The sequence below is a fragment of the Gossypium hirsutum genome, chromosome D03 (assembly GCF_007990345.1).
Source record: "Gossypium hirsutum isolate 1008001.06 chromosome D03, Gossypium_hirsutum_v2.1, whole genome shotgun sequence".
NCBI lineage: Eukaryota > Viridiplantae > Streptophyta > Magnoliopsida > Malvales > Malvaceae > Gossypium > Gossypium hirsutum.
The window spans coordinates 52,829,449-52,852,870 of record NC_053439.1 but is presented as its reverse complement, the minus strand read 5'-3'; the positions used below and the strand labels follow the sequence as shown (position 1 = coordinate 52,852,870).

The 23,422-nt window shown below is 33.3% G+C and overlaps 6 protein-coding genes and 1 non-coding gene across 7 annotated transcripts; 2 read left to right on the top strand and 5 right to left on the bottom strand.

The window, feature by feature from the left end:
* Positions 1-288: 288 nt before the first annotated feature.
* Positions 289-2,753, top strand: LOC107920729 (flavin-containing monooxygenase FMO GS-OX-like 4). The gene is made up of 7 exons (XM_016850564.2): positions 289-950; positions 1,231-1,301; positions 1,465-1,617; positions 1,685-1,767; positions 1,853-1,988; positions 2,063-2,236; positions 2,328-2,753. Exons 1-7 carry the CDS (start codon positions 311-313, stop codon positions 2,520-2,522), a joined length of 1,452 nt encoding a protein of 483 aa, XP_016706053.2. The 5' UTR covers positions 289-310; the 3' UTR covers positions 2,523-2,753.
* A 1,333-nt stretch (positions 2,754-4,086) lies between these two features.
* Positions 4,087-4,157, bottom strand: TRNAG-GCC (transfer RNA glycine (anticodon GCC)). The gene has a single exon. It is a non-coding gene; the product is annotated as a tRNA-Gly (tRNA).
* Positions 4,158-5,617: 1,460 nt separating this feature from the next.
* On the bottom strand, positions 5,618-7,143 carry LOC107920730 (protein RGF1 INDUCIBLE TRANSCRIPTION FACTOR 1). The gene is made up of 5 exons (XM_016850565.2): positions 6,860-7,143; positions 6,587-6,763; positions 6,432-6,506; positions 6,209-6,349; positions 5,618-6,118 (listed from the first exon to the last, which is right to left on the bottom strand). Exons 1-5 carry the CDS (start codon positions 6,860-6,862, stop codon positions 5,849-5,851), a joined length of 666 nt encoding a protein of 221 aa, XP_016706054.2. The 5' UTR covers positions 6,863-7,143; the 3' UTR covers positions 5,618-5,848.
* A 4,961-nt stretch (positions 7,144-12,104) lies between these two features.
* Positions 12,105-14,463, bottom strand: LOC107920169 (heat shock 70 kDa protein). Its single transcript, XM_016849717.2, has one exon. The coding sequence runs from the start codon at positions 14,218-14,220 to the stop codon at positions 12,274-12,276; it is 1,947 nt and encodes a 648-aa protein (XP_016705206.1). The 5' UTR covers positions 14,221-14,463; the 3' UTR covers positions 12,105-12,273.
* A 1,050-nt stretch (positions 14,464-15,513) lies between these two features.
* On the bottom strand, positions 15,514-18,038 carry LOC107920170 (probable xyloglucan galactosyltransferase GT19). The gene has a single exon (XM_016849718.2). The coding sequence runs from the start codon at positions 17,720-17,722 to the stop codon at positions 16,373-16,375; it is 1,350 nt and encodes a 449-aa protein (XP_016705207.1). The 5' UTR covers positions 17,723-18,038; the 3' UTR covers positions 15,514-16,372.
* Positions 15,677-16,167, top strand: LOC107919152 (3-oxoacyl-[acyl-carrier-protein] synthase III, chloroplastic). The gene is made up of 2 exons (XM_016848673.1): positions 15,677-15,756; positions 15,813-16,167. The coding sequence occupies exons 1-2, from the start codon at positions 15,677-15,679 to the stop codon at positions 16,165-16,167; spliced, it is 435 nt and encodes a 144-aa protein (XP_016704162.1).
* Positions 18,039-19,862: 1,824 nt separating the features above from the next.
* Positions 19,863-21,121, bottom strand: LOC107920171 (protein INAPERTURATE POLLEN1). Its single transcript, XM_016849719.2, has one exon. It carries the CDS (start codon positions 20,967-20,969, stop codon positions 20,157-20,159), a length of 813 nt encoding a protein of 270 aa, XP_016705208.1. The 5' UTR covers positions 20,970-21,121; the 3' UTR covers positions 19,863-20,156.
* Positions 21,122-23,422: the final 2,301 nt, after the last annotated feature.

Sequence of the window (23,422 nt, the reverse complement as noted above, 5' to 3'; positions counted from 1 at the left end):
GTGGTGACAATACTGTAAGAGAGGTCCTGTGACAAAATAGCTCAACGCCAAGATGATAAAAAAACTTAACACCTCTCATTCTTATTACGGTTAGTTACATTGTTGTTAGGGCTTTGTTCTTCTCTTTTAATTCACTAAACAATTATACTTTTTTTTTACTTTATTTTGATGAAATTAAAAAAATAAAATATTTAATATTAGAAATTAATTATATATATGTATGTGATTATTGTTCTAATTTCTCTTATGAGTTAAAAAACTTAAACCAAATGAGTTTCAAAGTGGGAAAAGGAAAATAAAATATAAACAAATGGCTATAAATTATTTCTCTCGGTGTGCTAAAATGAATATCTCAGCTATAAACCTGGCAATGCCACCAACCAGTCTATCAGTCAAATCTCGCCACGTGGCAGTAATTGGAGCCGGTGCCGCCGGTCTCGTGGCGGCGAGAGAGCTCCGACGAGAGGGTCACTCGGTGGTCGTATTCGAACGCGGCCACGAAGTCGGCGGCACTTGGGTCTACACCCCTCAAGTCGAACCCGACCCGTTGGGACTAGACCCAAACCGACCCATCATTCATTCTAGCCTCTATAGCTCTCTTCGAACCAACCTCCCGAGAGAAGTCATGGGGTACATCGATTTCCCCTTCGTGACCCGACCCGGCGAGAATAGGGATCCGAGGAGGTACCCTGGTCATAGGGAAGTCTTATTGTATTTGAAGGATTTTGCAAGAGAATTTGGGGTTGAAGAAATGGTGAGATTCGAGACTGATGTGATTAAAGTTGGAATTTTGGGGGATGAGAAATGGAAAGTAAGGTCCAAAAAGTCCAGTTTTAATGATAATAATGAGATTATTAGTAAAAGTAACGCTGAATTTGATGATGAGATCTATGATGCTGTTGTCGTCTGTAATGGACATTACACTGAGCCTCGTATTGCTGATATTCCAGGTAAAGAAGGAATCTTTTTTGACCCCTTTTTAAAGTAGAATACGTCAATGAGTTGATGGGAATTTGATAGTGAATGTATGTGCTTTTGTTGTGATTAAGATACTTAGGCGAACAGATGAAATTTAGATTCATTTGAAGTGTAGCTAGAGGATCATTATGTCGGTTTCGGTTTACCATTCATTTCGTCATATGATAATTTGACAAGAAAATGGATTCTTGATTCACATTTATGAAAAATGAGTTGTTTATATTGTTTATATGCTTCTTTGTTTTCTTCCAGGCATTAATTTATGGCCAGGAAAGCAAATGCATAGCCATAATTACCGCATTCCGGAGCCTTTTAGAGATCAAGTAGGTATCGGATTTTTTACTTTTCTTTATCTTAAATTGTAACTATACTGCATTGCAGTGAGGGATTTCCGATTTCCTAGGATTTGCTAGTCTCTATCGAGGGACCGGGACCGGTTCTAGCCCTCTGTTTCTCTTGACAAACTCTGATCTTTGGCTTTGACAGGTTGTAATTGTAATAGGGAGTTCCGCAAGTGCAGTTGACATATGTAGGGACATAGCTCCGGTTGCCAAAGAAGTACATGTTGCATCTAGATCAGTGGCGGATGAAACATATACGAAACAGCCTGGTTACAATAATTTGTGGTTTCATTCCATGGTACGTATATATATGTTTAATGGGATGATGATTGGATTTGAAATGTTAATATTTGGCAATGATGCAGATAGATCATGCACATGAAGATGGTGCGGTGGTTTTCCGAAATGGGAAAACAGTGCTTGCTGATCTCATTATGCACTGCACTGGGTAATCTTCATTTCTTTTTTTTCGGTCCAGGACACTGAAATAGTGTAGGAAAGGCATTCTAACTTTTTGTTGCTTCTTCCAAAAGGTACAAGTATCACTTCCCTTTCCTTGACACAAAAGGCATTGTGACTGTGGACGATAATTGTCTTGGACCACTATACAAGCACGTCTTTCCCCCAGCCTTAGCCCCATACCTTTCATTTATTGGGATACCATGGAAGGTGTGTTTCTATTCCTTTTATCATCTAAGAATTTCCATTGTACTTAATCATTCTAATAATCACATTTTCACCAGATTGTTCCTTTCCCCTTATTTGAGTTTCAAAGCAAATGGATAGCCAGTATTTTGTCCGGTCGTATTACACTTCCATCACAAAAGGAAATGATGGAAGATATTCAAGCATTTTACTCGACACTCGAAGTCTCTAGCATACCAAAACGGTATACTCATTGCATTGGTCAATCTCAGGTACCGTTTTATCTCGTTATTGAGCTTATTGCATACTGTGAATCTGTCGTGCTATTTCTGTTTTTTTTTTCATATATATGTTTTTTTGCAGTTTGAGTACAATAATTGGCTTGCTACACAATGTGGTTGCCAAGGTGTTGAAAAATGGAGAGAAGCAATGTATTCTATGGCTTCGGTGAATCGGAGTCTTCGACCAGAGATGTACCGTGATGAATGGGATGATCACCACCTGGTTTCTGAAGCTTATGAGGATTTCATGAAGTACCTTTCAGCATCAAACCTTTAGAGACAAAAAATAAAAATCAATTTACAATGGTGAAGGATGTCAGTCACCCTGTTGTATACAACCCGGGTCTGTACCGTGGCAGGGTACTATTCTACCACTAGACCACTGGTGCTTGTGTGATGAAAGTCTCGATATACATAAATCTAGCACAAGAGTTATTAAACGAAGAGAATTGAAGGAGAATCAACTATATGAATTTTATTGAATATAGATCTTCCACTATCATCTATACATCAATTGCAACTATTCTTGTATTAGTGCTTTGAATTTTTTTTTTGTTTCAAGTTAAGTTTTGACTACATTGGGGTTTGAATTTTTTTATCTAAGTCCTTGAATTTGTCAATTGTTTGCACATTGGGGTTTGAATTTTTCTTGTCCAAGTTAACCTTAAAGTTCAGGTCTTAATGTGGGAATAATTGTTAAGGTCAGGCCCAATATGAGAATAATTGTCAATTTAATGGACTAATTTGGACAAAAAAGTTAAAGCCCCAATGTTAGAACAATTATCAAATGGATGGATTAACTTGGACCAGAAAAAAGTTTAGGACTCAATGTAGGAATTGTTATCCTAGATAAAACAAGTAAAGCTCTGGTAAGCCGAATTTATAAAAAATAAATGCTACTAGCAAACCTTGATTACCAGCAGCCACTAACAACCAAATTGATATTAGTTAGTACTTTCTTTCTTCTACTGGTGCTGCACAACCAACCTCTTCAATAGAGAGTCCTTTAAGCTTGTAGCCAATGGCTTGTGGCTCGGTTAAGATGTCACCCACTTTGCGATAATGCCGTAAATTTGTTGGCAAACACCTTATTTAGTGCTATTGCACCAACAGATTCAACATTTGAGCACCAAACACAGAAATTGCAGCAACGAAAACAAAAAGAACTTCAAGGACCCAGACTTTGCACTTAATGTGCGAAACAGATGGAAATAAACTTCACCAATAGGAATTGCATGAACTTTCAGATCATTCAATGACTATGAATGAACAGCCAAAAGTATTTTTGTCCCCAATAGGAAGTTAGGAGCGCCAGTTTGTAAGAGTCAAACCTGGGGAATTAACAATGGAGCTCTTTTTTTGGTTATCTTTACATGTTACATATGATTAAGGGAGGATCAAAAACTAAAGAGAAAGTGTGGGTTTTTTTCTCCCCCCTAATAAAATGGGCTGCATTGGTGACATGTAGGCACATAGTCATCCATGTCGAAACAGCGGGGACGGTGGTGGTAAGCGATCTCAGGTGAGAAGGTCACTTCGGGGTATTCATTTGAAAGGCAAGACTAGTACATTCAGGTATAAGGTTCACACAATTTCCCTTGAAGCCAACAGCTTAATGAATGTGTTTGATGACAATGGTGTTGGACCTCTATACTAGCATGTTGTCCCATCAGCCATAGCTCCCTTGTCTTTCACTTGTTGGGGTTTACCCACTCAGGTTTTATCACTACAACTTTCTTAACTTCTGCTTGATACTAGGTCCAATCTCGATATCCCCTTCCCTGTATCTTTGATAATCAAAAAAAACTTAAAATCCATTTGAGATGGAAAAAGAAATGGCTTGCACCAGCCGGGAATCGAACCCGGGTCTGTACCGTGGCAGGGTACTATTCTACCACTAGACCACTGGTGCCTCTTTGTTAGCAATACATGTATACTATTTATTTAGTTAGTTTCTTTAAAACCTTGAAATCGGAGGAAATCACATGCTTAAACAAGTTCGAACTCATGTTACAATAACAACAATGTCAACTGAGCTGAAATTAAATTGATATATTAATTAAATCTAAGCCTTCCCAACTAAGATAAATAATGTAAATAGATGAAATGTCATTGTCTCAGTTTTTCTTTTGTTCTACTTTGTCTCAGTTTTTCACATCTTTAACCATGTGCACAAAAATATCATTGTCCATTACCATTTCCTATGGTGGTATTGTCCCTTCTTTCCTTTTCCTTTTTGTTTTCTTTCATCAGTATCGTCCTTCTCATTTGCAATGTAGTTCAACACATTAAAAATATTGACCAAGGCGGGGTCGGGAATCTATTATTGAGTACTTGAGTTTGACATTTTTTTTTAAATATGGCATTTGTGTTCTTTTCATCTAACGTGGTATTTGTATTTGGCACTTGAAAATAACCACGTTAACTTTTTAAGATTGATTTGATGAAAATCTATAATTAACTAATAATATTAGCAATTAACTTTCATGAAATCAACCCTAAGACTCGAATTAAGCAATAAAAAGTTAACATTGTTATATCTGATAAAATTACAGTTTGACCCGTCAAAAAAGGTAACATTTTGATTTAATCTTAAAAACTATAAAGATGTAAGGTACTATACTGGTGAAATTATATTTTTAGTCCTTATAAAAATATATAACGTACTTTCAAAAATTAACTTTGACCGTCTTTGAGTAGTAAAATGTATAACTTTTGCCAAACTTGAATACTAAATGATATATTAACCTAACAAAAAATTCAAGTGGCAATTTGCAAACAAACAACTAAAACCTTACAAATTGTTTCCAGTTTAGTCATGTGTTCATGCATCGGAAAATATAAGGTAACAAAAAGCCCAAAATGGAAAATTTTATAGCTTAGTTTATGCTGGCTCTGCAATTTCCATTAGTCTCAAGTGCATGAACTTATCTTCCAACCAAACCTCATTTTTAATGTCTTTACTCTTATTTGGCATTTTGCTATTTCCCCCTTTAATTTGCCTTACATGCACCCTATGAAAAAAAATTTAAATTTAGATGAGAACATGGATGTCACCTAAAATTCAAATGCCACCATGGGCCATGGTCAACACTTCAAAAAGGCAGATGATAGTACCATTGTTAGCTTATTCATTACAAAACCCAGAATCTTGAAATTAAAAAGAAAATACCCCTCTTTGCTAATGGAGTGACAAACCTCAAAACTTTACTTAGCCTTCCATTTACTATTTGGCCATTGATCACTATGGATTAATTAAAGCAAGCATCCCTTTGGATGGTTGAATTTCATGAAAGCACAAACCATGAAAAAAAAGAGCCATGGTATCTAAATTGACTTCAAGTCATCTTTAGATGTGAAATGCCATACAAGTTCGACAAAATTATTATGTCCAAAACTTTTTTATTCACTCTAATCGTTGGAATCTACATAAATAAGGACGAAATAATCAAATTATAATAAAATTATAGGTGATTGTCTAAATTTTAATAATACTAAACTCTACAAAATTGGGGGAGAGCCAAAACTTCCCCCATAGGTCATTATCAGTATCTTCCTAAAAGCACACACGACAACATAAATATATATATTTGTTTATAACTTTCAATTCAAAGGTGATCTGTGAGGCACACCTTTCCTGCGGCTATTACTTTCAGCTTGTGGCATTAAAATGGAGCTTCTTTTGTTGGCCTTGCAGTTCATTGCATTGCCATCACCACCACCACCATTGCCAAAGTCATAAGCCATTTGAGGATCCTCTTGGAGATCTAAGAAGCTGAAATCAGTCCTGGTTTTGTATAAAAATGGAAGCAATTCATTGCTTGGGGGTTCAAGTTTTTTTCCACCAGGCTTGGAACTCTCTATATGATTGATCTGCATGCATGTGAGACAAGGAAAATTAAGTGACATGAACATGTTTTACTAGTGATTGGCTTAGAAGAAATGATGAACGAATGAACTAACCTTACAAGAGATGGAACAATACAAAAATGGGTCTTGTAAGCTACGGTCACATTTTATACAGAAATTACCAGAGCCTCTAAATGGTCTTGACATTGGCCTTTCATTCAAAAACACTACTTTGGCACTGTTTGTTGTGTAAGGCTGTAGAGTTGAAAAATGTTCATAAAATTAAGCCTAAAAAAAAGGGTTCTTTTTTACTGTTAATTCAACCAAAGTTACTTACTTGAACAAGGGAACAATTGATAAACTTTTGAGCATCACTCAACCTTATAACATCTTGATAAACATATCTTCTTATCTGTAAAAAGGGTAAAAAAAAATCAAGCATTTGATGTGCAAAAAATGGGGAATTTATGGTACATATATAGATTAATGAACCTGTAAACGACGATGAGGACGATGAAGAGGCAAGCAATGAGGACATATAGTAATACAACAAGTCAAGCAAAAAATGTTCTTTTCATTTTTCTTAGCAGATTCATGAAGTAAACAAGGATCAAAGAATTTTTCACCAAGGAGCATTCCAAGCCGATGAGGAACTGATCTTGGACCAACCTGTAAAACGAAACCAACTCTACAAAAATTAAACAAAATCCAAAGATTCCATGACATAAAAAAATTCCAGAAATTTAAGGTATAAGGGAATTTCACCATGCTGTTATGTGTGTGAAGAAGCAGGTGAGAGTGTCAGTAACGTTATAAAGAATAAAGGGGTCTTTTTTTAAAAAAATGAAAATGGTCATTGATGATGAATGAAATGGCATTGAAAGAGAGAGAGAGAGGGAGGGGGTAAAAATGAAGAAAAAGAGAGAGATTTATGAAGAAAAGGGGGAAACGGCGCCTCCTTGACACTGCCAGCAACAGTCGGAGCAGGCAGCCACTGAATGGCAGTGTTGTTGCCAAATGGGGAAGATGGGGCCATAGGGTCCTCATTCAAAGCAGAGATGGAAAGGGGGTACACTAGTAGTTAGTTGTTATATATATATATATTTAATATCTATTGCAAATCTTTTTGTAGTTTTAGAATAAAAACCTATCAAAATTTCAATCTCCCCCTATAGTCATGTTGGATCCAGTTAAATCTAAGTTGAATTGGGTCAGACTTAAACCTAATTTAAAGTTCTTCGATGATGTTTACTTCACGTAAAAGATATGAATTTGCTAACAACTTTTTAATCTAGTGACAAAAGTATTATGTTTTGAGGCATAAGAGTTTGGATTCAATCTTTGCTAACTTCATATTTTGGACCCAATTATTAAAAAAAAATTAATACCTTACTTAAAAGGCATCGAACTACTTACCATTTGACCCTAGATAGGAGTAGGTCTAAGCCCATTTCTTCGTACTGTGCAATATCTTTTTTGAGTACATTTATAATTGATTCACGTACGCATCGATTTGAACTCGAAACCTTACTTATAAGGCATCAAACTACTTGCCATTCGACCCCATAAGATGAATACATCTAAGCCCATTTCTTAATACTATGCACTAATTTTTTTAGTACATTTATAATTAACTCACACACATTTATTTGAATCTGAGACCATAAAAGGCATCAAACTACTTGTTATTTGACCTCTAAAGATGAGTGGGTCTAAGCCCATTTCTTCATACTTAGCACTAACTTTTTTTTTTTGCTATATTTATAATTAACTCACACGCCTCGAGTTGAACTAGGTCGGATTTGACATAGGATATAAAGCTTTTCAATATTGTCTTCTTCATGTACAAGATTTGAACCCGAGACTTTATTTAAAAGACATTAAACTACTTACTATATAACCTCGGAGATGAGTACATCTAAACTCATTTCTTCACACTGTGCACTAATTGTTTTTTGATACATTTGCAATTGATCACATACTTTTAATGTGAATCAATCATTGTCGACTTTACTCACTTTCGAAAACTAATATATATATATATTTTATACAATATTAAAGGTAGGAAATTGAGTAACACAGTTCAAATTGCATTAAATAAATGTCCGACAAGAATTTTAACCACCGCTCCATTCAAATCAAGAATCTACATTTTAGAAATAAAAGAAAGCATGAAGGCCTTTAAGTTCTTCCACTGCAAACTTTCTAGGTTTTGAGAAATTTCACATTAACAATTTTTTTAATGGTTTGGATTAAAGTATAATATTACTAGGAAGTGGCCTTGCACTTTTCATTTTATTCCTGAAATTTTATAAAATTACATATTAGTAATTGTATTTTAACCCCTAATAATTTATGATTCATTTCTGATCTCTTTAAAATAATTGTTTAACTTCGTCTCTAATAAAATCGGTGTATGATATAAACATATAATAAAATTCGGACCTAGATACCAAAAAGACGAGAATAGAGAAGAGACGGAAATACAGAACTGCAGTTATTTGTGGTCGCTGAAAACCGGACCAAACTGGGGTAATGTTTGACCAATTGGCTCCCTAATGAAGAAGGGTTCATTTATTTCTTTGAAAATAACATCATAACTTAATTCACGGATTTCCTTTTGTTTTTTCTTTTCTTCTCCATAATTTTCTTTGAACATTTCTCTCCTACTCACCCTTGATCCATTCGATTTATGTGATAGTTTGTCATTCTCATTGAAAATGACAAATATTTGTTGTACATAAATGATTGAATTGTTGATTTTTATTCATTTCTTATATATAAGTTGCCCAACCTTTTTAAGTCAACAATTTAATGAAAATGTTTGATTGAAAGTTTAAAAGTGTAGATGTTAAATTTTTAATTTTTATAGTTTTAAGATAAAATTCAAAATTAAACCCTTTAATAAAGTATAATATATATATCTTCTTTTTTTGAAAACTTAAATTATTTACTGAAAATTTAAAAATAAAAATCTATAAAAGCAATTCCCCTCAATCATTAAAGTTCCTTATTGTGTTTGGTTCTGATAATTTTGCCTGGCATTTCTCACAGCGTTTACTTACCTTGTCCCTCTTGATGGGAACAATGATTAAATTGATGTGTTTGTCATTTTATCTAAAAATTATATTTTAAAATAAAAATCCAACTAATTATTCATTTTATTCATTTATAGATTAATTGATTTTTTGCTCAACCCATTCAAATATCTGTTCTCAATTTGAGAGTTTAAATGAATTTTTGCTAACAATATTTCGTTGCTCTCTATGCAACCAGAAATGCAGACATTGAGATTTAATACATAAATTTAAAAAATTGTTAAAAATTAAAAATTTTCGCTTTTTATTTTAAAATTATAATTTAATTATTGGTATTATTAATATTTCTATCGATTATACTTATTGAAATCATAATAATTTGTTTTGTGAAATTGGTATTATCGTATATGCGTATTGATATCAAGATTTGTAAGAAATTATTAAGAATATTAAAGATTAAACTGAGATTTTTAAATAAATATTTTTTAATCATAATTGTTGGAATTGGATTGCACCGGTTGATCGGCTAGATCAGTATATTAGTTCAAAAGAAAAGAATCAATTTTTGAATAAGTTGCTTGGAAATGATTGAATTAACTTTATAATTTCTTAATAATTTATTTAATTTAAACGGAATCAACCACCAAATCAATAAAATAAGATTTCATCGGTTTAACTACTAACCCGACTTTTAAAATAATATGTTTTATAAAAGGAAAGTATTAAGGGAAATTTTAATAACATATTTTTGTAAATGACAAAAAGTCAAAACCTATTTATGTAAAATTCAAATCATTCCTGTCGTAGAGATGACATGACATTACACAACCCTTTTTTTCCCGATGAGGCATTTTCAGTTTCAATTATGCTTTTTAGTACTAATTTTGTTCTATTAACTGCTATTAAATCATGTTTATTTAGGCTTCACTTTCAGCTGGTGGAAGAAATCTGATGATTTTTTATTTTATAAAATATTCTTTATAAATAAACTTTTTTTAATATTTATATGATTAAAATAGGTTTATAGTCCTTCTACTTTTGGAAATTGAGCCTTTACTTTTTCTAATTTTAAAATTTTAAATTTAGGTTTACTATTAACGTCGTTAAATTTTTCTGGTCAAATTCATTGTTGTGACATTTTGAAATTAAAACAAAAATTCACTAACTAAAAAAAGATATTTCGGTTAACTTGAATTTAATAAAAAATTAATAGTATTAATAATTGGATCTAAATTTTGAAATCTAAAAAATAGATTAACTTAATTTTTAAAAATACAAATATAAAGACTAAATTCTTAATTTTTGAAAAATATAAATACTATAAGTAGATTTTAACCTATTTATGTATTTATAATTGAATTTAAATAATAATTACTTTTTCTTGTAAAATATTTTCTTATCCAACTTTAAATTAAACTAAATGGACCGCTGATTATATGAGATAATTACTGTTCCTTTATTCACAAATAGTATTTCAATTTCAAATCTAATAATTACAAAATATTTATTTCTTTTTCCAAAACGAATATTTAATTTTTTAAATGTTCATTTCATTTCATAAAGGAAAAAAATGATATAAGGGGTTTATGTCAATTTTTGAACTTATTTGGTAAGTGCTAATCGGAAGTGATCACTTTCATTGTTGTTATGACAATCTACTACTTATCATATTTAAAGTTAATAAATTACTGAAACAAAATTTTTGGGCAAATCCTATTTTGAAAACTAATACATTTAAAGCATTATCCTTGAAGATTGGATTGAATCAAACCACCAAGCAATTAAATCTTGGATTGTGGAGAATGAATTGGATAGCGTTGAAGATGCTATTTAAGGTTGAAATCTTCAATGGTGTACTTTACATTGGTCTTTATTGGTTTATTGCTTTTAATCATTTTGTAATTGCTATTATTAAAGATTGGATTATACTTTATCGCTAGTATGTTAGTAAGTCTCAAAAAATTTTATATATTGAGAGATTTGTGTAGGTTTTATACGAGAGCATAAAGAGCATTTTATTGTTCATAGAAGAACATATTGTTGATAGTGCATCTGAAGAGTAAACAAACTATGTTTACGATCTAAATTCTCAATGGGAAATTCGGAGGTAAGTATTCTAGTTTTTAAGTACAAACTAAGCTCCATGGACATAGGAAAACCAAACTGCATAAACAATTTTTGATGTTATTTATTTACTTTGTTTCACTTGTTTCTAGTAACGACAACCAAAGTGGCCATAGTAGTCAAGCATTTCCATTCGGGCATTTTATTCTAAGCAAATAGCAATTGCTTGTTTCAACACAAGCAAATGAGGATAAAAGTCTCATACAACCATACATATAAAGGCCAACAAGGCTACAAATTTAGTTACACATAACGAGGAAAGGGGACAAGTAAAACCTAAAATTTTTATTAAGAAGAAAATGCGACTTTATTTCTTGAATTAGGCCTCTTCGTCGAAAGTAGGAGCAAGAAGAGACTCGACACGTATGACACTCTCAGCCATCAAGATTAAATAGAATTTCGGTGCGATGAGTCTCTATGTAAATCCTTATCGTAAGTAGTGGGAACATCTCTAATATCTATATTGTCATTGAAATATGCGATAGTGAAAATGTGATTGCTTAATTCTTGATTTGTTTATGACCATATTTTTATGTATAAATGAGTTTTTGTATAAAAAAAATAAAGAAAACTATCAAAATTGATTGTTTATATTATTATTTAGGAACGTTTAATTTATGTAATGTAGATTTATTTCTAATAATAAGATTATTGAAATATAAAATTATTTAACACACTAAGTAGTTTGTTTACATGCACCATTTTAAGAATTAATCCTAACCTTTATTAGTTTTAATTTTTAAAGCTGCATTGTGTTAGCAAGTGAATTAGAGGCCAAAATTTCCACCAAGACAAAACAAAGGCCTTAAATGCTAGTAACCTTTAAAGATTTACCCAAAGTGGTAATTTTTATTATATTGGCTGCAAAAGCATATACATCTACAATGTTTTGATTTATTTCTATCTCAAAGCTCCCTAGATAGATAGATACATAGATGCATTCATGCATACAATGGAAAACAGAGGTAAACACCATCAAATTTCATTTTCATATGCATGACAAGGTGAGGAGTAGAACTAATCCACTTCCTCAATCTTGGGTCCTGCAGCAGAGCCACCAGACCCAGCCTCAGCACCACCCATGGGCACATCACCACCACCACCACCACCTTGGTACATCTTGGCAATGATGGGATTGCATAATCCTTCAAGTTCCTTCAATTTGTCTTCCAATTCATCGACCTCAGCCAATTGGTTCCTATCAAGCCATTCAATGGTCTCATCAATGGCTTTCTCCATCTTCCCTTTGTCTGATGGATCAAGTTTACCACCAACCTTATCATCTTTAATGGTGTTCCTCATATTATAAGCATAGTTCTCAAGTGCATTCTTAGCTTCCACCTTCTTCTTCACTTGTTCATCCTCTGCTTTATATCTCTCTGCCTCTTGTACCATTCTTTCAATCTCTTCTTTACTCAATCTTCCTTTATCATTAGTGATTGTGATCTTGTTCTTCACTCCTGCTGTCTTGTCTTCTGCAGACACATTCAAGATCCCATTTGCATCGATGTCAAAACATACATTGATCTGCGGGACACCTCTCGGTGCCGGTGGGATACCCGTGAGCTCAAACTTACCAAGCAAGTTATTGTCTTTGGTTCTTGCTCTTTCACCTTCATACACTTGAATCAAAACCCCTGGTTGATTATCAGAATAAGTAGAGAATATCTGTTCTTTTTTTGTCGGAATCGTTGTGTTTCTCGGAATCAACACAGTCATCACACCGCCGGCGGTTTCAATACCAAGACTAAGAGGTGTAACATCAAGAAGAAGCAAATCTTGAACCTTATCATCCCCTTCACCACTCAAAATAGCCGCTTGTACAGCAGCACCATAAGCGACTGCCTCGTCAGGATTTATGCTCTTACAAAGTTCCTTGCCATTGAAGAAATCTTGCAAGAGCTGCTGAACTTTGGGAATCCTTGTCGACCCACCGACAAGAACAACCTCGTTAACTTGACTCTTATCCAGCTTGGAATCTCGAAGACATTTCTCAACAGGTTCCATACATTTCCTAAACAAATCCATGTTCAATTCTTCAAACCTAGCCCTTGTAATGGTGGAATAGAAATCAATACCTTCAAATAACGAATCAATCTCAATGGTGGTTTGAGCAGTAGATGACAATGTCCTCTTCGCCCTCTCACAAGCAGTCCTCAGCCGTCTCAACGCCCTTGCATTACTACTAATATCCTTCTTGTGCTTCCTCTTGAACTCTTGTACGAAATGATTCACCAACCTGTTATCGAAATCCCCGCCGCCGAGATGAGTATCACCGGCGGTGGCTTTAACTTCAAAGATCCCTTCTTCAATCGTCAACAATGAGACATCAAAAGTACCCCCACCGAGATCAAAGATCAAAACGTTTTTTTCACCAGACCGGGAAGCTTTCTTGTCCAACCCATATGCAATAGCAGCAGCAGTTGGTTCATTGATAATCCTCAAAACATTGAGTCCAGAAATAGCACCAGCATCCTTTGTAGCTTGTCTTTGGGAATCATTGAAATAAGCGGGGACTGTAATAACAGCATTTTTCACACTTTGACCCAAGTAAGCCTCCGCAACCTCCTTCATCTTAATCAACACCATTGAAGAAATCTCTTCTGCAGCAAACTGTTTCTCTTCACCTTTGTAAGTTACCACAATCATTGGCTTATCACCAGGACCAGCAATGACCTTAAATGGCCAATGCTTCATATCGCTTTGCACCGAAGGGTCAGTGAACCGACGACCAATCAGACGTTTAGCGTCGAAAACAGTGTTTGAAGGGTTCATGGCGACTTGGTTCTTGGCCGCATCTCCAATGAGCCGCTCGGTGTCAGTAAAGGCTACGTAAGAAGGAGTGGTACGGTTGCCTTGATCGTTGGCTATTATCTCCACCCGATCGTTCTGCCACACCCCAACACAACTGTACGTGGTCCCGAGATCAATCCCAATCGCCTTTCCTTCAGCTTTGGCAGCCATTATCGATAAACAAAGAGTAGGTTACAAGAAGAAACTAAACTGAAAGGATTTGAGAGTTTTTTTAATCAACTTTGGTTTGCCGAATTTTCTGGTTGAAGAGCTAATGGGAATGAGGGTGGTATTTATACATTAAAAAATGGGAATAAGCAAGAAATTGGCAGAGAAATGTAGAAAGTAAAAGAGATTTGAAGAAGAAACGAAAGGGGGCAGGCCAGGTCATGGTGATGAGCAACCTGGAGAATTCTGGAATTAGAAGAACCCACCAAGACACTTGTTTAGTTCAAATTTAGGAAAATTACACATTAGTTACTAAATTATAGTTAAATTTTATTTTAGTCAATTAACTAAAAAAAAATTATAATTTGGTCATTAAATTATTCGAAACTTTTCATTTAGGTCACTGGGCTGTTAAACTTAATACTATTTAGTTTTTTTATGTTCACATTGTCCGCACCAATCAAGCGTTTTATTTTCCATTCTCTTAGACAATTTAGTTTTTTTTTCTTTCATAAAACACCTTTAGACATCACGAATTTGCAATAAACATTTTGTCAAACTTTAAAATAAATAAAAAACTTTAAAATAAAATTTATTTTAGAATTTAATTTTTCGATAAAAATACATGATATTTTATAAAAGATACATACAAAATTATAAAAAATATATATTTATAAATTTTTCTTATTTTTTAACATGACATGTATTTATTAAAATAATAATTTTATAAATAAAACAATTTAAGGTGAAAAAAAATTCATAAAGAAGACTTAAAGCAGATTTAGCAAATTCATGAAAAATAATCCTCATGATTATCACTTCATGAATAAAAGTATCTTAAACGATATTTTAGTTTAAAATGAATATTGTAAAAAGTTTTATTGCTCACTCACTCTTTTTTCGGTTTTATTTTAATTTTTCGGTTTTATTTTAATTTTTAGTTTTTACTTTTAAAGGTTATACGGTAACATTTTACTTATTTAAAAAAAACATTTTAAATTGTCTTAAATTAATGGCTTTAATAATTAAAGAACTTGATTGATATACGATTGATAGTTTAAGAATGTGATTAAAATATTTTAAAATTTTGGAATTAATTTAAAATGAAAGTTTGATAGGATTATCTTATACTCATTTGTAGCGATTTAAACAGACTTCTCGTGGTAGTGTCCATCACAAACTCCTTATTATCAGGTTAATGTTCTTATCCTTACCTTATTTCCTTCTCCACTTTGTTTTTTTCTTTTATTGTTACCTCCTTCATTAATAGCTCACAATACACACTGAAACATTGAATACTCCTAAAAATCTTTTATACATATCATTTTGATTTGATTCGATATATACATGCATATGCGTTGTTCTTCTGAGTTCATAATGACCGTTTACAAAAGGGATGATGCCTTTGTGCAACCATATTCACTGATATAATCTTGCATGATATTTATTCATGATACAAATGATCCTGCAGGCCTGCAATACTGAGGACAACAGTTTATTAAAGCTTCGACTTGTGCATGGCGATGGCAACGGCGGCAGGTATGTAGAATTTGCGACGCTGTATTGCTTTATCTGCGGATTTTATGTCGCTGCAGACATCTCAGTGCTCCCGCTCAAACCAGTGATCTATCGGGTTCTAATAGTTCGGTATTGGAATTTGCTTCAAGAAAGTCTTCTTATCTCTATATACATATGAATGGTCATGAAGCTTTTCGTTTTGCGACGCCATGCGTGCCACAATCAATCGAGTCCACCTTGAAAAAGGCTGGTCTCACTGCATCCATCAGGTATTTCTTTCAGATACCCAGAGATAGTATGACTTCCATTTCTAAATATAGTAATCCGAGCACCACATCCATTCCTTTGGCATTGGACAATGCTGTTCGAAGCGGAAAGGTGAAGCCCTGCCATACGATCGTGACCCCAAGTTTCGGTGCAGGTCTAACTTAGGCTTCTGCTGTTACTAGATGGGGATGGAACAGATGCCTTGCAGCTAAATTAACCTTCTAAAAATGAAGAAAAATCATATACTTTGTACCAACAAGTTCACCATGCTCACAAAAACTGAAACCTTTTATAACCATAATTAATGTAAGAAAAAAAAATCACCAGTGGTATGAATACAGACATGAAATAGACATTAAACTAAGGATTGTTACTGTTCTGACAAGTCATTAAGCTTGTCTTTGATAGTTTGCAATGCTCCATCAATGGCAGTATCAAATGCATCTTTTTTAGTCCTCAATCCAAGTGAACTACCGTGCCTTCTATATATAACTCTAGGGATTAATTCAATAACAGATTCTCTCATCTTCCTTACTTCACTCCTTGGAATCCCCATTAACACATCTAAAATCTTCAACCCTTTGAAAACCACTTCTTCTTTAGGTATAAACACAGAGAATTCTGGGTATTTCTCCTCCGGTAAATGCCACCGGTACTGTGATCTCGCCGACATTTCCTCGAAGAAAACCGGGATACACCCGGTAGTGATAGCATCAAAAGTCGACCTCCTAGTTGGTGTATCCCCTGGTGGTTGTAAACAAAAGGTTGCTTGTAACATAGGTCTCATATACCTAATAGGATCATGTTCACATATCCCATTAGAACAATCCACTATATGACATATCTGTGAGTAACCAGTGTTGTCTTTGGTCATACTAGTGTTGGCATTTTCACATTCGGTCCTTATACTCCGCCTGATATTCGGGCTAGCACCAATCCCACCACCGCCAGCAAACAACATCAAAGAAACCCGTCTTGACCGTCTAACTCGTTGTATCCACGCCTCGAAACAAGCTAAATTCGGAGGATGAAACGAGGTCGGATAAGGCACAGCATGTTCTTGCCATGGCCAAGCTCTTCCTTCAGGTACTAAAACAGTAACATTATAAAATTCAGGCAATTCAAGAAATGAAGTACCCCAGATAGGTGGATCATTATCCAATGGTTGACAAAAATCCCAAGCTGGTCTAGACATAACCAAGAAATGATCATGTCCCATATGTCTGTTCCAAATTCCAGGTTCATCTGATTGTAAGAAATCAAACAATCCCATCCCATGTAGGAAACTAGAATTCACATCAGGACCATATAAATACTTCAATGAATCAATAGCACCATAATAAGGAAGAAACACAGCATTAGCAACATTAGGATCATTTGTAAGACAAGGATATTCAAGGATTCGTCTATGGAAGATAAGTTCAAGTAATAAAGGGTCAGTTCTATACCAACTACGAGATTTGGTATGGGTTTTTTGTCCTAAACCATGATTAGCTAAGTAAGGACAAAAATCATCAAAAATTGGGTATTCAGAACAGTTTGTAAGAAGATCAAGATTGAACCTTGATGGGAGGTTTCTGATGTAGATCCAACGGTTGTTACAATCTTCTGTTGTTGTTGGGTTGGTTGTTGTTGATGATGATGATTCAGTGTTTGAGATTTGTTGGGAAGAAGCTAAATTTATGAGTAATAAAAGGATGAAATGGGTTAAGTAAGCCATTGAAGAACAAGATGGAGAAAAGATTGAAACTTTAAAGTCTAAAGAACATATTTTTATGTAAAAAATTTCAGTTTTTTTTTAGTGGGAAAGAAGAGAGCTTCAAATCCAAATCTGGAAAAAGAAGAAAAATGAAGGATTAAAGAACAGTTAGTAAGTAGAAGAAAGCGGTTGTTTTTTTTTAACGTTTAATTAATTTATCAACTTTTTGGGGGGATATGAACTACAAGTGTAAGTAGAAACAGGGTTTGGAGGGTTTCTTTCTTTTGACCCACCATTGTCGGTGGAAAGAACAAATGCCTGCATCGGCTTTTCACTCTCTCCAAGCAATACGCGTCGATTTTTTTTGGTAAAAATAACATAGAGGCCCTTATACTAAGTGTTAGATTATATTTTACCTTATTTATTCAAAAAATAGTAAATTAACCTTGTATATTAGATCAAAGAACAAACCTTTTTTATTAAAAATTTTATACATTTCTACTGTTAAAACTTAAAAACTGACATAATTGACAGAACAATTAAACAGTGACACATGACATATTACGTATAGCTTATGTGATGTATAAGGACCAGCTTTTAATGGGGATAAAATTTTTAATAGAACCACCATTTTGATTTAAGATAAGAGACTAATTTGGTTATTTTCTAGTAGAGGGGTAAAATGTAATCTAACTTACTTTTATCATTTTTTGCTTTTTTTTTTCTTTATTAGATTTTTTTAACCTTTAAAGATCTTGGATCCTAAAGGAATCAATGTCAGGATCTTAATCTGTTAAATCAGATTCCAATTTGGGCTAAATTATGAAGCCCAGAAATCTTTTGACAAAAGCCCTTTAATATTAAGGTTTAATTGTAATTTTAATCTTTTAAATTAAAATTCAATCACTCCTTCATAAAAAATTATAAAAAGTTAAATTGTGAATTTAGTTGAAATGCTAAATTTAAAATAATAGAGATTATGATGTATTGGGTTGGAATTTTGGTATTTATTTTTTAAAAATTGTATATAATTAACTCATTCAAAACTTTAAATAATTATCTATTTATTAAGCCCTTAATTGAGTTGGTGCTTCGGCATCAACAGGAACAAAACCAGCAAATTTTGTTAGGGGGACCAAAATTAAATTGTAATTTTTACGATAACAAAAATGTAATTTCACCATTTTCATAGTTTATATCTTTATAATTTTTAAATGATTAAATCAAATTTTTATATTTTTAGAGAGGTCAAAGTACAATTTTATCTTTACTAATTTAAAATTTTAAAAAGCCTAAATAATTTTTTTTTCATTTTAAGGTGGGCCGGGGCTTCTGCCAGCCCCCTAGTTTCGCCTTGAGCATTAACTCGTTTAGATAATGATTAAAATATCATCACTTTATAACATCACTCTATTTTATTATTTCAACCAAAACTTCTTTTATATTTTATATCAATTTTTCATAAATATATTTTACATAATTTTGTTTTTGAATCCGGGTTTGTTATAATCTAGTTTTATCACAAGGTTTAAATTGATAACAGTATTAAAACGATGATTGAAATTGATTGTAAAACAAGCTTATAAATATAAATATTAAATCCCATATTTCAATATAGTAAATAGACTATCAATATGTATTGGTTGCAGTTGTCAAGACGCATTGCACTCTCAAAAGAAAATGCAAGTTTAAACTTTAAAGATAACATTAATAGGAGAGACAATTATAAACCTCGAACATACGGTTAAACATACATGAAAAATATAAAGAAGGCATAATGACACATTAATCCCTCAATATTTATATCTTTTGTCAATTTAACCATTATTTCTTTTTTGAGCTAAATTTAGCCATTAACTTTTTAAAAAGAGTTTAAATTAATTATTCAAACAAGAATATTATTGACTAAAACATAAATTTTTTTAAACATGTTGTCATGACAATTTTCGCGGCATTCTACTCGTACTTTATTCTGACATGATACTATTTGTTTTATACGTCATGTAATCAAATAATTTAAATTTTATAGAAATATCCAAAAAAAAAAAGTACATGCGAATTGTCATGTTTACAATTTTAATATTACCGTTAAAAAAATAATAAATGAACTCTTTTTAAAAGATTGAGAATCAAATTTAACTAAAAAAATAAATTGACAAAAAAAACAATAAGGACTAAAATTATCATTATAACTATAAAAATACAGTCTGCTGTAATCGTTGTCGACATTGTAAACTTAATGGAAGCTAATATAAACCTTCTTTAATCCTTTGAAATTTACAAACAGTATCTAAAAATGATTGAATCGGATACTACACCCTAAAACTATGTGAAATTGATTCAAGTAAAGACAGCCATTGAAGCAAATAAAACCTTGAAAAATGGTGGTGTACTAAGTACTAACCTCAAAATTTCCAGGTTCCCAAGAATAATATATATTATGAAAACCAAATTCTCAAAATCCCCAGTGAGTTCCTCCTCCATTGATATCCATCATCATCATCATCTTACATCTTCGAAATTCACCAACCAATGCCGTATCTTTAAACCCAACAAGAAATTGGGCTAACCCTTCAAGAAACAACGCACCTTGATAAACATTGGCTGCATTCACAATCTCAATTATCACACTCCTTCTTAATCTATTAGCCCCCATTAACACATCCAACATTTCCTCCATTTCTGCCTTTACAGCTTCTCTTATCCCTTTCTTTTTGAACCCTTCGTTTGAATCCCATTTCTCTGCAACTTTCCGAATAAAAGCTGCTTGGACTTTCCTTACTCTTGAAATCAATGAGGGAACCATTAGTCTTAACCCACATTCGATTTGTTCGATCCGTAGGATTAGTTTCTCTGGTGGGTTAATCCAAGCTGTAAAAACTTGATATGGTTTATCGAGTGATTCTGGGTTTTGGGTTTTGTTGTTGTTTGCGGCGTCGATGAAAGAACGAAGGAGGTTGGTGAAGAGATAAGGATGGAGGTCACCGAGGAAAAGGAATGGGGTTTCGAGTGAGTTACGCCAAGAAGGGAAAAGAATTTGAGAAACGTCGACGGCGGCGGCTTGGTCGAGGGAATCGTAGTAAAAGAGGAAGTGTTGAAGGAGGAGGTCACGGCGGAAAGGGAGGAGGGAAGGAGAAGGAGATGAGAGGGATTGGTGGAGGAGAGGGAGGAGGGTGTTTTTGAGGGTGTTGAACCAGTTTTCGTAATAGTCTTTGAAAGGGAGTGAGGTGGGTTTCTTGCGGGACAAGAAAGAAAAGGGTCCCGGCATTGTTTGAAAGATGATGGTGGTGGTGACTACGGAAGGTGACGACGGTGGAGGAGACTCACGGTGGTGAGAGAGTGGTTTTCTTGGTGGCTGTTTCTTTCTTTCTTGGATTTTGTAGTACGAAGAAAGAAAGGAACAGAGCACGACAAAAGGGTGGTTTTAGAGGGGAAAATGGGAAGGTAATATATAGCCTATCAAAAGTATGGGCCTTCATTTTGTTCTTAATCTTAGGGTTTACTGGAATAATAGCCCATTGATGAATTGGAAATTGGGTTCAAACTGTGAAGTTAATTGGTGTTGTTTCGGGTTTAAAGTTTCTTTGAAAATTTAATTATTCGAATTTATGGATTCGTATCATTTTGTGTTTTAATTATTTCGAGTTCTAAGTCATTTTAAGATACTTCATATTATTCTGGATTTTGATTAAGGGTATAATCAAGTCAAGTTGAGTCTGATAACTCAAAATTCAAGACTTGATATTCTACTTGAGCTTGATCGATCATCTATTTTAAGGCTCAAGCTTAACTAGAGATATAATTGAACTATAGTAGCTCAATTAAGCCCGTTTCCTTTTTAATATATATAGTAGCTCAAACTTGAATAACTTACGAGTACCAGTATATCATTTACACTCCTAATTTTGATCCCTTTCAATTCTAACATTTTGGCCTACTTCTTCATTTCGAGTTGGTTTTGGTTTGGATAAGTTTAATGATTCAATTAAATTCTGAGTTCGGGTTAAATATTTTCAAGTTACTAACTTTTTATAATTAAATCAAGCTAACGCTAATACTTTAAACCCAAATTAATCGGATCAAATTTTCAAATTCAAGTCAAAATCGATACATCTAGTAACAACCATAGCTTGGAAATCAGATCACAATATAAAAAGCCTGTGTATTTGTTTTAACTTATAAAAAAAAGCCTTTAGACCAAATTTCAACAGCCCACAGTTTGGGTTCCCCTTTTTACAAATGGATCCAAAAACAGAACCGAAAACGGTGAGCTTGTCCTTGTCATTGGAACAAAAACAAGGGATTGCCATAACCAGAAATTTTAGTTGTTTTTCTTCGTTTGTATGTTTTTTTATGCTTTGATCAAAATAGAAAAAATGAACCAAAGTTCATTAAAGTTGAAAATAAATGTTAACAAAGTTGAGTATCCAAAATAATTCATTTTTGAAAGGGCATTTATAGTCTGCTATGGTAGGGGCCTTGGACCCTTTGATTCGAGACGAAGCCGAAGAGGTAGGGGTCTTTGCTGGTCCCTTTCAGTAAAAATTTCAAAATTTTCATTTTCGCTTCGTCTTTAATTGACATCATTGTCATTATAATAACTTCAAAAATATAATTTTGAACGTGTTAAAGCACATAATATCTCGTCCAATTTAAAATTTTGAAACGGTAAATAATATTAATTAGAATATAGAATTTTGCTTGTGCATGTGACATGCACCGAAACTTTAGCTTTCTCCACCTAAATTAAAGGAATCAAATGTCACTTTCTTCCATTTTTATCTGCCATCGAAATCAATTGAAATTAATGAGACCTAATTTGATGATCTTAGAGATTATTGTCTTTTTATGACAAGTTGAGGGAGAGGGTGCATGTAGATGAAAAGCTCTTACAAAGCTATTTAAGACAAACAAAGTAGGTATCCAACTCATGAAAATCTTTGAAAAATCAGTAAGCGTCACAATAATGTGCAATACGAGAGTACCTTTGCAGGGCCAACTTGGCTCTGAACACCTGAGCTTAGAGAGTTTTAGCCATTAATGGGTCTCACCCTACATAATACATAATATAATATAATTTTGCATAGAAGAAATTGAAATATCTTGCAACCTTAAAGTCCACTGTCCAGACAAAATGCTGTCGATAATTGGAATTCGTTCCTTTTTATTAAGTTATCTATAAGCCAAATTGATTCTAGTCCATGCACACACAAATAATAAAAAAGACACACTCGTTGTTCACTGTTGTAATTGGTTCTTTTCCTATTGAGGAAAATTCACAGAACTGTCTTGTCTCCCTGTCTCTGTCTCCTGCGCTAGACATGCATGAGCACCAATGTTAATCATTTATCAGTTTGATTAAAAATTATTACATTAAAAAAATTGATTCAATCCCAGATTTAATTGTTTCTTAATTGATTCATTTAATTCGTATGGATTTTCAATCCAATTACTTCCATATCACTCTTTATAATGATATTTCGGTTGGTTTTTTATTTGGCTCAAACACCATTAATGAGAACGCACATGCAAAATTGGGTTTTTGGGTTATTCAAATTGTCTTATTTTCGAATTTGGATTAATTTAAAATTCAAGGCAACTTCAAGTTAGATGGATCTGTGTTGTTGATTTTTTACTTCAGATCCAATAAGGGGTAAAGCCAGAAATTTGAAGGGGTTAAAATTGAGTTGTGAAATTTTAGAGGGCCAAAATAAAAATTTC

Excerpts from the sequence above, each read along its gene's own strand:
- LOC107920729 (XM_016850564.2), top strand. The coding sequence starts at position 311 with ATGGCTATAAATTATTTCTCTCGGTGTGCTAAAATGAATATCTCAGCT. Across the intron at positions 1,302-1,464 it reads CGGAGCCTTTTAGAGATCAA|GTTGTAATTGTAATAGGGAG; the intron begins GTAGGTATCGGA and ends TGGCTTTGACAG. Across the intron at positions 1,618-1,684 it reads ATTTGTGGTTTCATTCCATG|ATAGATCATGCACATGAAGA; the intron begins GTACGTATATAT and ends GCAATGATGCAG.
- LOC107920730 (XM_016850565.2), bottom strand. Across the intron at positions 6,507-6,586 it reads GTCCTCATCGTCGTTTACAG|ATAAGAAGATATGTTTATCA; the intron begins GTTCATTAATCT and ends CCCTTTTTACAG. Across the intron at positions 6,350-6,431 it reads TCAATTGTTCCCTTGTTCAA|CCTTACACAACAAACAGTGC; the intron begins GTAAGTAACTTT and ends TCAACTCTACAG.
- LOC107920169 (XM_016849717.2), bottom strand. The coding sequence starts at position 14,220 with ATGGCTGCCAAAGCTGAAGGAAAGGCGATTGGGATTGATCTCGGGACC.
- LOC107919152 (XM_016848673.1), top strand. The coding sequence starts at position 15,677 with ATGATCCTGCAGGCCTGCAATACTGAGGACAACAGTTTATTAAAGCTT. Across the intron at positions 15,757-15,812 it reads GGCGATGGCAACGGCGGCAG|ACATCTCAGTGCTCCCGCTC; the intron begins GTATGTAGAATT and ends ATGTCGCTGCAG.
- LOC107920170 (XM_016849718.2), bottom strand. The coding sequence starts at position 17,722 with ATGGCTTACTTAACCCATTTCATCCTTTTATTACTCATAAATTTAGCT.
- LOC107920171 (XM_016849719.2), bottom strand. The coding sequence starts at position 20,969 with ATGCCGGGACCCTTTTCTTTCTTGTCCCGCAAGAAACCCACCTCACTC.